This window comes from Anomaloglossus baeobatrachus, chromosome 10 (genome assembly GCF_048569485.1).
Source record: "Anomaloglossus baeobatrachus isolate aAnoBae1 chromosome 10, aAnoBae1.hap1, whole genome shotgun sequence".
NCBI lineage: Eukaryota > Metazoa > Chordata > Amphibia > Anura > Aromobatidae > Anomaloglossus > Anomaloglossus baeobatrachus.
This window is the reverse complement of record NC_134362.1, coordinates 191,814,559-191,828,606: the sequence shown is the minus strand read 5'-3', so window position 1 is coordinate 191,828,606 and position 14,048 is coordinate 191,814,559. Positions and strand designations below refer to the sequence as shown.

At 45.6% G+C, this 14,048-nt stretch overlaps 2 protein-coding genes across 4 annotated transcripts in view; both read right to left on the bottom strand.

Annotated features, from left to right (window-relative positions):
• The window catches only part of PHLPP2 (PH domain and leucine rich repeat protein phosphatase 2), a 28,513-nt gene extending 25,936 nt beyond the window's left edge, over positions 1-2,577 (bottom strand). For both annotated transcript variants that reach the window (XR_012727309.1, XM_075326042.1), the window contains exon 1: positions 2,453-2,577. Coding sequence is in view for 1 of the 2 variants with exons in the window: in XM_075326042.1 (XP_075182157.1) it covers positions 2,453-2,560 (108 nt within the window). In the remaining variant the exon portion in view is untranslated. The remainder of the gene's footprint in view (positions 1-2,452) is intronic.
• Positions 2,578-6,665: 4,088 nt separating this feature from the next.
• Positions 6,666-14,048, bottom strand: part of AP1G1 (adaptor related protein complex 1 subunit gamma 1) — a 133,589-nt gene continuing 126,206 nt past the window's right edge. For both annotated transcript variants that reach the window (XM_075326040.1, XM_075326041.1), the window contains 9 exons: positions 12,036-12,125; positions 11,434-11,561; positions 11,230-11,334; positions 11,006-11,147; positions 10,681-10,807; positions 9,632-9,718; positions 9,379-9,539; positions 9,169-9,267; positions 6,666-8,316 (listed from right to left, as the gene is read on the bottom strand). In XM_075326040.1, coding sequence (XP_075182155.1) covers positions 8,215-8,316; positions 9,169-9,267; positions 9,379-9,539; positions 9,632-9,718; positions 10,681-10,807; positions 11,006-11,147; positions 11,230-11,334; positions 11,434-11,561; positions 12,036-12,125 — 1,041 coding nt within the window. In that variant the 3' untranslated portion in view covers positions 6,666-8,214. The remainder of the gene's footprint in view (positions 8,317-9,168; positions 9,268-9,378; positions 9,540-9,631; positions 9,719-10,680; positions 10,808-11,005; positions 11,148-11,229; positions 11,335-11,433; positions 11,562-12,035; positions 12,126-14,048) is intronic.

The window sequence follows — 14,048 nt, the reverse complement described above, 5'->3', positions numbered from 1 at the left end:
CATACAGAGGAGCCTCTGTATACAGGATGAATATACCCCATCCATACAGAGGAGCCTCCGTATACGGGACACATATACCCCTGTATATACAGAGGAGCCTCCGTATACAGGAAGATATACCCTATCCATACAGAGGAGCCTCCATATACAGGACGTATATACCCCTGTACATATAGAGGAGCCCCCCCCCCTGTATACAGGATGTATATACCCCTGTACATATAGAGAAGCCCCCCCCCCGTATACATACCTGTGGATTTATATAGGAGCCCCTGCTTATATAGACGTATATGTATATATAGAAAGCCCCGTATACAGGAGGTATACACCACTGTGTATATAGCACCATCATATACAGGATAGAGAGAATATATATATATATATATATATACATATTATATATATATATATACATATTATATATATATACATATTATATATATATACATATATATATATATATATACATATATACATATATACATATATACATATATACATATATATATATATAAAAAGGCCCCCTGCATATAGGAGGCATATGTGTATATATAGAGAAGCCCCCGTATACAGTAGGTATACCACTGTGTATATACAGCCACCATATATAGAACGTATTCATGCCTGTGTATATATAGGAGGAACCCGCTGCATATAGGATATATACCCCTGTATATATAGAGAAGCCCCCAAGTATGCAGGACGTACACAACCCTGTGTGTGTATATATCATATCCCCCTGTGTACAGGACGTATACACCCCTGTGTGTATATACAGAGCCTGTATACAGGACAAATATACCCCTGTACATAGAGGAGCCGCCTGTATACAGGATATATACCCCTGTACATAGAGGAGCCGCCTGTATACAGGATATATACCCCTGTACGTAGAGGAGCCCCCCTGTATACAGGATATATACCCCTGTACGTAGAGGAGCCCCCTGTATACAGGATATATACCCCTGTACGTAGAGGAGCCCCCTGTATACAGGATATATACCCCTGTACGTAGAGGAGCCCCCTGTATACAGGATATATACCCCTGTACGTAGAGGAGCCGCCTGTATACAGGATATATACCCCTGGACGTAGAGGAGCCGCCTGTATACAGGATATATACCCCTGTACGTAGAGGAGCCGCCTGTATACAGGATATATACCCCTGTACGTAGAGGAGCCGCCTGTATACAGGATATATACCCCTGTACATAGAGGAGCCCCCTGTATACAGGATATATACCCCTGGGAATATGTAGAGAAGCCCCCTGTATACAGGATATATACCCCTGTACGTAGAGGAGCCCCCTGTATACAGGATATATAACCCTGTACGTAGAGGAGCCGCCTGTATACAGGATATATACCCCTGTACGTAGAGGAGCCGCCTGTATACAGGATATATACCCCTGTACGTAGAGGAGCCCCCTGTATATAGGATATATACCCCTGTACGTAGAGGAGCCGCCTGTATACAGGATATATACCCCTGTACGTAGAGGAGCCGCCTGTATACAGGATATATACCCCTGTACGTAGAGGAGCCGCCTGTATACAGGATATATACCCCTGTACGTAGAGGAGCCGCCTGTATACAGGATATATACCCCTGTACGTAGAGGAGCCGCCTGTATACAGGATATATACCCCTGTACGTAGAGGAGCCGCCTGTATACAGGATATATACCCCTGTACGTAGAGGAGCCCCCTGTATACAGGATATATACCCCTGTACGTAGAGGAGCCGCCTGTATACAGGATATATACCCCTGTACGTAGAGGAGCCGCCTGTATACAGGATATATACCCCTGGGAATATGTAGAGAAGCCGCCTGTATACAGGATATATACCCCTGTATGTAGAGGAGCCCCCTGTATACAGGATATATACCCCTGTACGTAGAGGAGCCGCCTGTATACAGGATATATACCCCTGGGAATATGTAGAGAAGCCGCCTGTATACAGGATATATACCCCTGTATGTAGAGGAGCCGCCTGTATACAGGATATATACCCCTGTATGTAGAGGAGCCGCCTGTATACAGGATATATACCCCTGTACGTAGAGGAGCCCCCTGTATACAGGATATATACCCCTGTACGTAGAGGAGCCCCCTGTATACAGGATATATACCCCTGTACGTAGAGGAGCCCCCTGTATACAGGATATATACCCCTGTACGTAGAGGAGCCGCCTGTATACAGGATATATACCCCTGGGAATATGTAGAGAAGCCCCCTGTATACAGGATATATACCCCTGGGAATATGTAGAGAAGCCCACTGTATACCCCACAGTATACCCCACAGTATACACAGCACAGGCTCCTGTACTGACAGCTGATGCCTGAGATGCCCGCTGGTCCCGCTAGGTGTCGCTCTAGAGATAGGAGGAATCACAGGGCTCTGGCCAGTGCATGCAGCCAATCGCCTCCAATGACAGTCGCCCACCTTAAGCACTCGCACCGCTGCTCCCCGGGTGGCGGTATGCGGCCGGCTCGGTTCAGGCCCTCCCTCTCCGTTGGGTCCCAGTACCGGACCCGGTCTCTGGACGTCCATTTTCACGGCTTGCAGAACGACTGACAGCCAACAGGCACCCGACCAATCCCAGAGCTCCCCGCCCCTTTAGACAAGTGACAGCAAGATTTTTTTCAGCCAATCATCTGCAGGCTGACACTTGCCCTTCTAATCCAATAAAATAGCCACGCCCACCTTGCGTACGCTGCTTCCCACAAATTACACCGCCCACTAACCGCCATCTTAAGTGCTGGCAAATCACCTGCCAGAAGATGACCTTGCCCTTAGCATGACGTAGAAGGCGCGACGTGAGCTGTCAGCTGTCTGCACACGTGCTATTACACTCAGGGTAATCCGTACAAGTGGATATGAGACGATACCAGTCACTGGTAACCCGACTACACACACATAGAGCTGCCCTTTAAGATTGGACATTGGGGCGCTTGATAATGATGGTGAGGGAATGCTGGGAGTTGTAGTTTCACGACAGCTGAAGTGATAAAGGTGGCTGTGATCTGGGGTTTAATGAGTGACAGGTGGGGAGGGCACATAGCCTCAGCAGCCAGACCACCCTATAGGCTTTATGAGGTCATGTATTTGTATTCCAGAAAAATGATAGTAAAGGCCACGACTTGGCTAAAAAAATAAGAATGTGAATAAATCCAACTGCTCAATAATCCAGCAAGTGCGCACTGGTGACGTCACATACTCACTGATGACATCACATACTCACTGATGACATCACATACTCACTGATGACATCACATACTCACTGATGACATCACATACTCACTGATGACAACACAATCCGCACCAATGATATCACAGCGGCACTAATGACATCCCGCACTGATGACATCACTTCTGCACTGATTACCGTACATCACAGCGGCACTAATGACATATCTGTATTGATGACATATCTGTACTGACGACATCACAACACTGATGTCATCACATCCGCACTGATGACATCACTTCTACACTGACATCATATCTGTACTGATGACATCATTTTCGCACTGACATCACAACCACACTAATGACATCACATCCGCACCGATGACATCACTTCTGCACATTCCTGCCTGAACAAATACACAATATTTGTCAATCATGGCAGGTATGTCTGTACACAACATCCTCGGTCGTCACCACTCACCTTCCATTATGGAATTGAGCAGAGCCGCACAATACATGAAGGGATTTGTTCATCTTTGGGGATCATTCTTTTCTGTATTTAAATGCATTTTGGGCTAAAAATAATTTGTGCAATTTGATTTCATTAAAAATGTTGCAGTTTGCCTTTTGTAGCCTCTTTGCTACCTGCAGAATAATCTAACTGAGAATCTGTCAGGGAGCTCATTGTGATGATGTGACAGGAGCATATGCAATCTTTTTTTTTTTTCCTTGTTTTATCTAATTTCTAGCCACGCACAGTCATATTTACGCCTAAAATGAAAATAAAAAATTACCGGATTTAAAAAAAAAAAAAAATCTCTTCTGTGGCCATAATTTCTGAACCTTTATAGCGGTGTCTGAAACTTCATATTGTCTGCAGCCACCAGTAGGAGGCGCTCCAATGACAGAGCTGCTGAACCCGTATGCAGCAAGCTCTGGAGCTCCCTCTAGTGGTGACAGCAGAACACGGTTTTGGTTTTTTGTTTTTTGTTTTTTTTTTAACTCTGCAGGGGGTTTGGAGTTTCCACTGCTATTTAGTTGTATTATGATCCAAGCCGCGTGAATTTTTGGTTGCAGGTAACGTCCCACACCATGAGAGTCATATAGGATCGCCAACTATTCTGGGTTTCGGACCCCTCACCCATTTGATATCAATGACGTGTGATCACCGGCTGTTCCAGGTTTTGAACCCTTCACTCATTTGATATCAATTACCTGTGATCGCCGGCTGTGCCAGACCCCCCTCACCCAATTGATATTGAGGACCTGTGATCGCTGGCCGTTCTGGTTTTCGGACCCCTCACCAAATTGATGACCGGTGATTGCCAGCTGTTATGGACCCCTTACCCATTTGATATTTAGGACTTGTGATCGCCGGCTGTCCCAGGTTTCGGTCCCCTCACTGATTAGAAATTGATGACCTATGATCACCGGCCATGCCGGAATTCGGACCCCTCACCCATTTAATATCGATGACCTATGATCACCGGCCGTTCTGGTTTTCGGACCCCTCACCAAATTGATGACCTGTAATTGCCAGCTGTCCTGGCCCCCTCACCCATTTGATATTTATGACTTGTGATCGCCGGCTGTCCCGGGTTTCGGCCCCCTCACTTATTTGATATCGATGACCTATGATCGCCAACCATTCCGGAATTCGGACCCCTCACCCATTTGATATCGATGACCTATGATCGCCGGCCGTTCTGGTTTTCAAACCCCTCACCAAATTGATGACCTGTGATTGCCGGCTAATCCGAGTTTCAGACCCCTCACCCATCTGATAGTAATGAACTGTGATCGCCGGTTGATCCGGGTTTCGGACCCCTCACCCACTTAGTATCAATAACCTGAGATCCCCGGCTGTTCAGGATTTCGGACCCCTCACCCAATTGATATTGATAGCCAGTGATCACCGGGGATTTTGGACCCTTCACCGATTTGATATTGCCGACCTGTGGTCACCGGCTGTTCCGTGTTTCGGCATTCTCACCCATTTGATATTGATGACCTATGATCGCTGGCCGTTCCAGACCCCTTACCCATCTGATATTGATGACCTAGGATCGCTTGCTGTTCCAAAGTCCTCCCCCATTTGATATCTATGACCTATAAATCGCTGGCCGTTCCGGGTTTCAGTCCTCTCACCTATTTGACATCAATGACCTGTGATCACCAGCTGTTAAGTATCGGACCCCTCACCAATTTGATGTTGATGACCTGTGATTGTCAGCCGTTTCAGACCCCCACCCATCTTATATTGATGACCTGCGATCGCTGACTGTTCCTGTTTTCAGACCCCTCACCTATTTGACATCGATGACCTATGATCATCGGCTGTTAAATTGGTGAGGGGTCCGATACTTAATATTGATGACCTGTGATCGTCGGCCGTTCCGGGTTTCGGACCCCTCACCCATTTGATATTGATGAGCTGTGATTGCCAGCTGTTCCGAACCCCTCACTAGTTTGATGTTGATGACCTGTGATCGTCAACCATTCCGGGTTTCGAACCTCTCACCCATTTGATATGGATAGCCAGTGATCTCCGGGGATTTTGGACCTCCCCACCAATTTGATATTGCCGACCTGTGGTCACCGGCTGTTCCAAACGCCTCCCCCCATTTGATATTGATGACCTGTTATTGCCGGCTGTTTCGGACCCCTCACCGATTTGACATCAATGAGCTGTGATCTCCGGCTATTAAGTATTGGACCCCTCAACAATTTAATATTGATGACCTGTGATCGTCAGCCATTCCGGGTTTCGGACCCCTCACCCAATTGGTATCAATGACCTGATATCACCGGCTGTTCAGGATTTCGGACCACTCACCCATTTGATATTGATAGCCAGTGATCGCCGGGGATTTTGGACCCTTCACCGATTTGATATTGCCAACCTGTCGTCACTGGCTGTTCTGGGTTTCGCACCCCTCACCTATTTGACATCGATGACCTGTGATCACCGGCTGTTAAGTATCAGACCCCTTACCAATTTGATGACCTGTGATTGTCTACCGTACCGGGTTTCAGACCCCTCACCCATCTCATATTGGGGACCTTTGATCGCCGGTAGTTCTGGGTTCCAGACCCCCTCACCCATTTGATATTGAGTACCTGTGAGCATCAGCTGTTCCAGACCCCTCACCCATCTCATATTGATGACCTTTGATCGCCGGTCGTTCTTGGTTTCGGTCCCCCTCACCCATTTGATATCAATGACCTGTAATAGCCAGCCAATCCCGGTTCAGGATCCCGCACCAATTTGATATTGATGACCTGTGCTCGCCGGCTGTTCTGGGTTTTGGACCACTCACCAAACTGATGACCTTGATCACTGGCCGTTCCGGGTTTCGGACCCTTAACCCACTCTATCAATTAGAGCACAACCCCCCTTAAGAATACAAACGGCCAAATCAGCTATGGACGGACAAGTTTGGTACAAACCATATCCTTCGTTTGATTTCGTTGTTTTGATTTTTTTTTCTTTTACTCTTTATTAGTCACTTTTTATAATTTGTTTCAACCAAAAAGACGATAATACACAGCAGTCTAGTAACCCATGAAAATGTTTACACCCTTTAATGCTCCCCAACGACTTATTTTTTTTTCTTTTCGTTTTTTTTTTTGTGTTTTTTTGTTTGTTTTTTTACAAGTTTACTTTTCCATCTCAAAAAAAAAAAAATAAGTCTGCGGTAATTAGCAGTTCGTTGTTGCCCCCCCCCCACTTCACAGATGAAGTTTGGATGTTCAATTCAATGAGGCCATCAGGGAGATCTATGGAGAGGGGGGTTGAAAGTTGTAACTTGGGGGGGGGGGGGGGTAGAAAAAGAAAAATTAAAAAAAAATAAATAAAAAAAAATCGGATGATTTATAGGTTGGGAGGGGAGCCGGATAGAACCCCCAAGAAGAATGATGTTTGCCCGGAGACTAGAGGGGGGCACATGGGGTGTGAGCTTGGATGTAGCTGCTCATCTTTGTCTGCGTTGCGTCGCCGCTTGCATTTGTTCTTAATGGATGATCCATTTTCTTGTGAAACTGTTACAATGTCCATCTCGGGGTCTGGAGCAATTCATTGCGAGAAGGCCGATCGTTCCCACCGAGAAACGGCACCTCTCTCCATATTTACAGAATAATTTCATTCGGGAGGCGACGCTGCGTTTTCTTAGTGGGCACGGCCAATCTACAAAATGACTAAAAAAATTAGCAGCGGAAACTAAAGAAAAAGAAAAAAAAAAAAAAAAAAAATCAGACACTGAAGATCCAGGTACCCCGACAGTCACGGTTCCGGTACCATAAATGTCACACGTACATGCCGTCCCGGGACGGGATCGTCTGCAGCGTTTACCATCGCCCTATACCCAATATAACCAGCGTGAGGCACTGTAACCCGGGCGCAGAGAACGACAGCAGTAATTTACACAGAAGTTACTATCAGGGCACCAAGTGGCAGATTTGGGGGGCGGGGGGCGGCTGCAGAACTAGCACTTAAGTATCCAGAAGAAGGTGCAAAAGGAAAAGGGAGCAGCGATTCATCCCCAGGATCTTCACAATTTAATAATATTCTAAAAATAAGAACTTCTCTCCGTCCGAAAGAAAATGAGAGAATAAGAAGAGGAGACTGGAGGGGAGGATGTGAGAGGAAAGATGTCTGCAGGAATGTACAGAGGAGGAAAAAAAAAAAAAAAGGTGGATGGAAAAGGAAGAAAAAAAAAAAATAATCCCATGACACCCGCCTTAGGAAAATCAACTAATTCCCGGCGGGAAAGGGTGCGGGGGTTGAAGGAGGCCAGGCTGCTCCCTCTTGTGTCAAGAAGAGGAGAGGCAGCAGTGTCCTCGCCTCGCGTCGCTCACGGTCGTTGCTTCACTCGGTTGCAGAATTTGTCCTTCAACCTTTTCAGCTACCCCAAGGCCCAAAGTGCAATCATTGGCAATCCGAGGGCAGAGGCTCCAGCCCAGAGTTCCTTCATCTTGGGTGGGGTGGGGTGGGCAAGAGTAGACACAGCGCCTTCTTATTGCCAGGACTGAGGGGGGAAGTTGCTCACTTCGGCGAGGTCCTGCATGGCCGAGCCCTTATGGTTATATGTCAGCTTGATCCGCATGCGCAGCTGTTGCTGAAGGGAACAAAAACAGCACCAGATTGTTCATTACCCTCAGCGTTGGCAAAATATAATATAATATATATATTTAATATTATATTATTAAAATATATATATATATTTTTTTTTTAATATAACATTAAAATTATATATATATATATATATATATATATATATATATATATATATATATATATATACACATTTTTAATATAACATTAAAATATATATATATATTTTTTTAATATAACATTAATATATATATATATATATATATATATATATATATATATATATTATAAATATATATATCTATATACACACACATATGCACACAATATATATATATTATATTTTTTAATATATAACATTAAATATATAATATATATGTTATATTATATTACATATAATATGTAATATAACATATATATGTAATATAATGTAACATATATGTAATATGATATAAAATATATAATATGAAATATAAAATGTATAATATGTAATATAATATAAAATGTATATGTAATATAATATAAAATGTATAATATGTAATATAAAATGTATATGTAATATATAATATAAAATGTATAATATGTAATATAATATAAAATGTAATATTATATAATATATATTACATTTTATATTATATGTAATATATATTTGATGTTTCTACAACAAAAAGTTAAAAAAAAAAAAAAATTACACAAACTTTTCACATCAATTTTAAAATCTCAGCTTGCAGCAGTCATTTTTTACTCCCAGTGGATATACTGTATGTCTGCAGAGCTTATCCTCTTAATGACCGGGACAGATCGATAAACTATATTCGTATCTAACCCCCCCACCCCCACACTGTGTCTCAATCACCTTTTGGGGGTTCAGAACCTTAATGACCTGTGTGACACTGCCAGCGCTGAAGGGTGGAAGTACATTACTGCTCGGAGATAGGAGCTGAAGCTGGAACGTCTGGAATAAAACATGCGCCGATAAGTGATTGTTCTTGGCCCGGTGCCTCGGAGTTTAAAAAGAGCAAATACGTGGACAATGGCGACACTGTGTAACCCCTGTAAGAGATACCTTTGGTACTGCCGCCTGGAATACATAGTCCGTCATCTCGCTGTCTGTGCTGTTGTACGCTTGGGTCGTAATCACAGTCACGCTGGCGTTTGTGCTGGATCGCTCAAAGCTGAAGTCTATTTTCAGGCCGTTCTTGTTGTAAGCGATGATGGGTGGAATACCTGCAGAGAAGAGAGAAGAAGAGGTCTGACAAGCCGAAACCTACCCGGCCTTTAATATTTCAGTATAAATAGGGGGAGGACTTTCCACCGACCTGATATTTCATTGAAGAGAGGTTGCACGGACAATCCGTCTAGCAGGAGCTGGGGTGCGGACATCTGCGGGACCGGTGCCGGAGGGGCTGAGGAGGAAAGAAATTATAAAAAAAAGTGACAGAATTTGGCCCCGATGCAATCAATCTCAGGACAGATTAGTAAATGCTGAACCCTGAACAAGCCCCCAGCACTTTACACCCTGTCCTTGTGTCCCATGAGCCTATATAGGGGTCAGTGGTGGTGGTCTTCCCTACTCAGGTCTCCCCTCTATTAGCTGGTATAATGTCTCCGATCCCAGCAATTGCAGTGGGAGCCATTCTTCTACCTGTGATTACACAGCCACAGTATCACTGAATTGGTCGAGAAACGTTACCTACCTGCGGCCTTAGACATACGGTTACATCAAGGAGTGGGAAAAAAGTTGATGTTACACAGGCAATTTATTTAATAGAGTGTTTTTGCCTTCTGTGATTGTTTTACAATATTTGGGTTAGAAGAGCATTGAGCTTCTCCTGGATAGAGACACGTCTGTGTGGTCATTTTTCCTGATCCATATACATCTGCGCAGTTCTAATCTGGAATCCTCCTCGGAGACCCTGAGAGACCCCCTAGAGGTCTCCCTCCCCAACTGAACATAAGCCCCCCTGCCACCGCCCCCCCCCCACTGACTTTGCGCTCTGAACAGAAGCCCCCCTACCACCGTCCTCCCTAATCAAACACTGACCTCACACTCTGAACGGAAGCCCCCCCTGCCACCGTCACCCCCAAACACTGACCTCACGCTCTGAACAGAAGCCCCCCTACCACCGTCCCCCCCCCAAACACTGACTTTGCGCTCTGAACAGAAGCCCCCCTACCACCGTCCTCCCCTAATTAAACACTGACCTCACGCTCTGAACGGATGCCCCCACTGTCACGGTCCCCCCTAATCTAGCACTGACCTCACGCTCTGAACAGAAGCCCCCCTGCCATTGTCCCCCCCAAACACTGACTTTGCGCTCTGAACAGAAGCCCCCCTACCACCGTCCTCCCCTAATCAAACACTGACCTCCAAGATTTAGATCTCCCAGTAGATCGAGCAGTTCTCCTCCCACAGTGGATTGCTTAGGAGGCGGTGCGGTGGGGATCACCAGCTGAAGATCATTTCCTCCTAAAAGATCTAATAAATCGTTGGCCTGTAAAAAGAAAAGGACAAACAGATGTAAAATGGAAAACAGAAATATCCCCGAGTCTGGATGACTCCGCAGCGGCTGCTGTTCATCACCGGCAGTGCCCCTTTATTATTAGTGGGGTCCTGTATGGTAAGAGTGTAGACAGAAGTGACACACGATGACGCTTTACCAGCACCACTGAGTCTTCATGGCCGTCCTTACCTGGCTGGATGGGGGTTGAGTGGAAGGAACGGGTTTGGTGTCTATGATTCCAGGCTCGGCTTCCCCATTAGTTTGAGCGATGTCCGTCGGTCCATTCGTCATGGTCTTCTCCATTACGGGCATCCTCTCCAGAAGTGCGGACCTAGAAAGCGGCAGGCGTTACATCTGTCCGTAGAGTGACCCGGATCGCGTTTATTAATGACAGAAGCCGTCGTTCTTCTCACCTCATGTGGTCGTACTTCTTGAATAAAGCGTTGTACTCCACCGCTCTCTGCTGGAGCTCCACGTCAATGCTGCTCCCGTAGATGGAAACCACCTTCTTTATGCGGCTGCAGAGAACAAGGAGTTAATTATTAGAGAGAGGTACAATATATATTCCTAGTGCAGCTCAGCCGCATCCAATCTTCCCACTGATCCTCGGTACTTACTTGACAGTGTTATTGAACCTAGTTGAGTTTTTCATAATGGCAGTAAGGGCAAAGCCTCGTGTAACGGAGGAGGACATGTTAGAAATCAGCAGACTCTCTAGAATATCCAGAACCTCGTCTTCTGTGACCTGGGGAGGAACAAAACTGCTAAAATGTTGTCTTTAAGGGGAAGGGGGGATTCCGATCGCAGATATAGAAGGTATAGCCACAACATATACCAGAAATTATCCCAACAAGTTCCATCAAATAGCTCACGTCACTAAAAGGGGCATTTTCAAGTTTGAAAGTCATAATTTCCCAATAGGTGGGGGTCCGACTGCTGAGATATGGGGGTCTAAAGAGACCCCTATGACTAGAGTGGTGGTCGATCAATGGGACACCTTCACTCCGTTCGTTCTCAAAGGAACATCCAGAGTGCTGCGCTCGGTCTCCAACAGTCTATTAAGAATGACTGGGATCGACCACCTCTCCATTCTCAAGCTTTTCCGAGTCTCATTTCTGGGGATGGGTCGGACCCCCAGAGATCAAAAAATGATTCCCTATGGAAAGAGGATAACTTCCAACCTTGAGAACACCCAAAATCATAATACCACATGTTATACCTGAATAGGTTCCTCCTCTTCACATTGGCCCGATACCAGCAGGTCTCCATATTCCCCTATACACCAAGAAGCCACCTGGACCAGCGGTTGCTGAGGGACAATAGCAGACATGTCAAATAAAATGGAACAGACCGACTACAAAATACAGTCATGGCCAAAAGTTTTGAGAATGCTACAAATATTAATTTTTACAAAGTCTACTGCTTAAGTTTTTCTAATGGCAATTTGCATATACTCCAGAATGTCATAAAGAGTGATCAGCTTAACAGCAATTACTTGCAAAGTCAATATTGGCTAAGAAAATGAACTTTAACCCCCCAAAACACATTTCAACATCATTGCATTCCTGCCTTAAAAGGAGCAGCTAACATTGTTTTAGTGATTGTTCCATTAACACAGGTGTGGGTGTTGATGAGGACAGGGCTGGCGATCAGTCATGATTAAGTAAGAATGACACCACTGGACACTTTTAAAAAGGAGGCTGGTGCTTGGTATCATTGTTTCTCTTCAGTTAACCATGGTTATCTCTAAAGAAACACGTGCAGCCATCATTGCTCTGCACAAAAATGGCCTAACAGGGAAGAGTATCGCAGCTACAAAGATTGCACCTCAGTCAACAATCTATCGCATCGTCAAGAACTTCAAGGAGAGAGCTTCCATTGTTGCCAAAAAGGCTCCAGGGCGCCCAAGAAGGACCAGCAAACGCCAGGACCGTATCTTAAAACTGTTTCAGCTGCGGGATGGGACTACCAGCAGTGCCGAGCTAGCGCAGCAATGGCAGCAGGCTGGTGTGAGTGCTTCTGCACGCACTGTGAGGCGGAGACTGCTTGAGCAAGGCCTGGTTTCAAGGAGGGCAGCAAAGAAGCCACTTCTCTCCAGAAAAAACATCAGGGACCGACTGATATTCTGCAAAAGGTACAGGGAGTGGACTGCTGAGGACTGGGGTAAAGTCATTGTCTCAGATGAATCCCCTTTTCGATTGTTTGGGACATCTGGAAAACAGCTTATTAGGAGAAGAAGAGGTGAGCGCTGCCACCAGTCTTGTCTCATGCCAACTGTTAAGCATCCTGAAACCATTCATGTGTGGGGTTGCTTCTCAGCCAAGGGAATCGCACCACTCACAGTCTGGCCTAAAAACACAGCCATGAATAAAAAGAGAATTTTGTTACTTACCGTAAATTCTTTTTCTTATAGTTCCGTATTGGGAGACCCAGACCATGGGTGTTTAGCTTCTGCCTCCGGAAAACACACAAAGTACTACACCTAAAAGGTGTAGCTCCTCCCTCTGAGCCTATACACCCCCTGGTAAACCAGTCACAACCAGTTTAGTGCAAAAGCTGAAGAGAATAGCCACCCACAAGTAGAACAGAGCAAGAGCCGGAACAACCGAAGACTCTGTCCATGACAACAGCCAGTGAAAACACACGGAACAAGGAAATTGCCAACAGGCAACAGGGAGGGAGCTGGGTCTCCTAAGACGGAACTATAAGAAAAAGAATTTACGGTAAGTAAACAAAATTCTCTTTTTCTTTAACGTTGCTTTGGGAGACCCAGACCTTGGGACGTTCCAAAGCAGTCCCTGGGTGGGAAATAAACAAAAAAACTAAGAAGTAGGCAGAAACCTAACTTCACAAATGGGCGACCGCCGCCTGAAGGATGCGTCTGCCCAAGCTCGCATCTGCCGAAGCATGAGCATGCACTTGGTAGTGCTTCGAGAAGGTAATCAGGCTAGCCCAAGTGGCAGCCTGACAGACTTGCTGAGCCGTAGCCTGGTGCCGAAAAGCCCAAGAGGCACAGACAGCCCTGGTCGAGTGCGCTTTGATCCCCGGCGGGGGAGGAGCCTGCGAACTTTGGTAGGCGTCCGAAATGGTCGACCTAATCCAACGGGCTAAGGTCGGCTTAGAAGCAGGGAGGCCCTTGCGCCGACCTGTGGTTAGCACAAAAAGAGAGGTACACCGCCTAAGCGCAGCGATGCGAGACACATAGATCCGGAGAGCACGCACCAGATCTAGA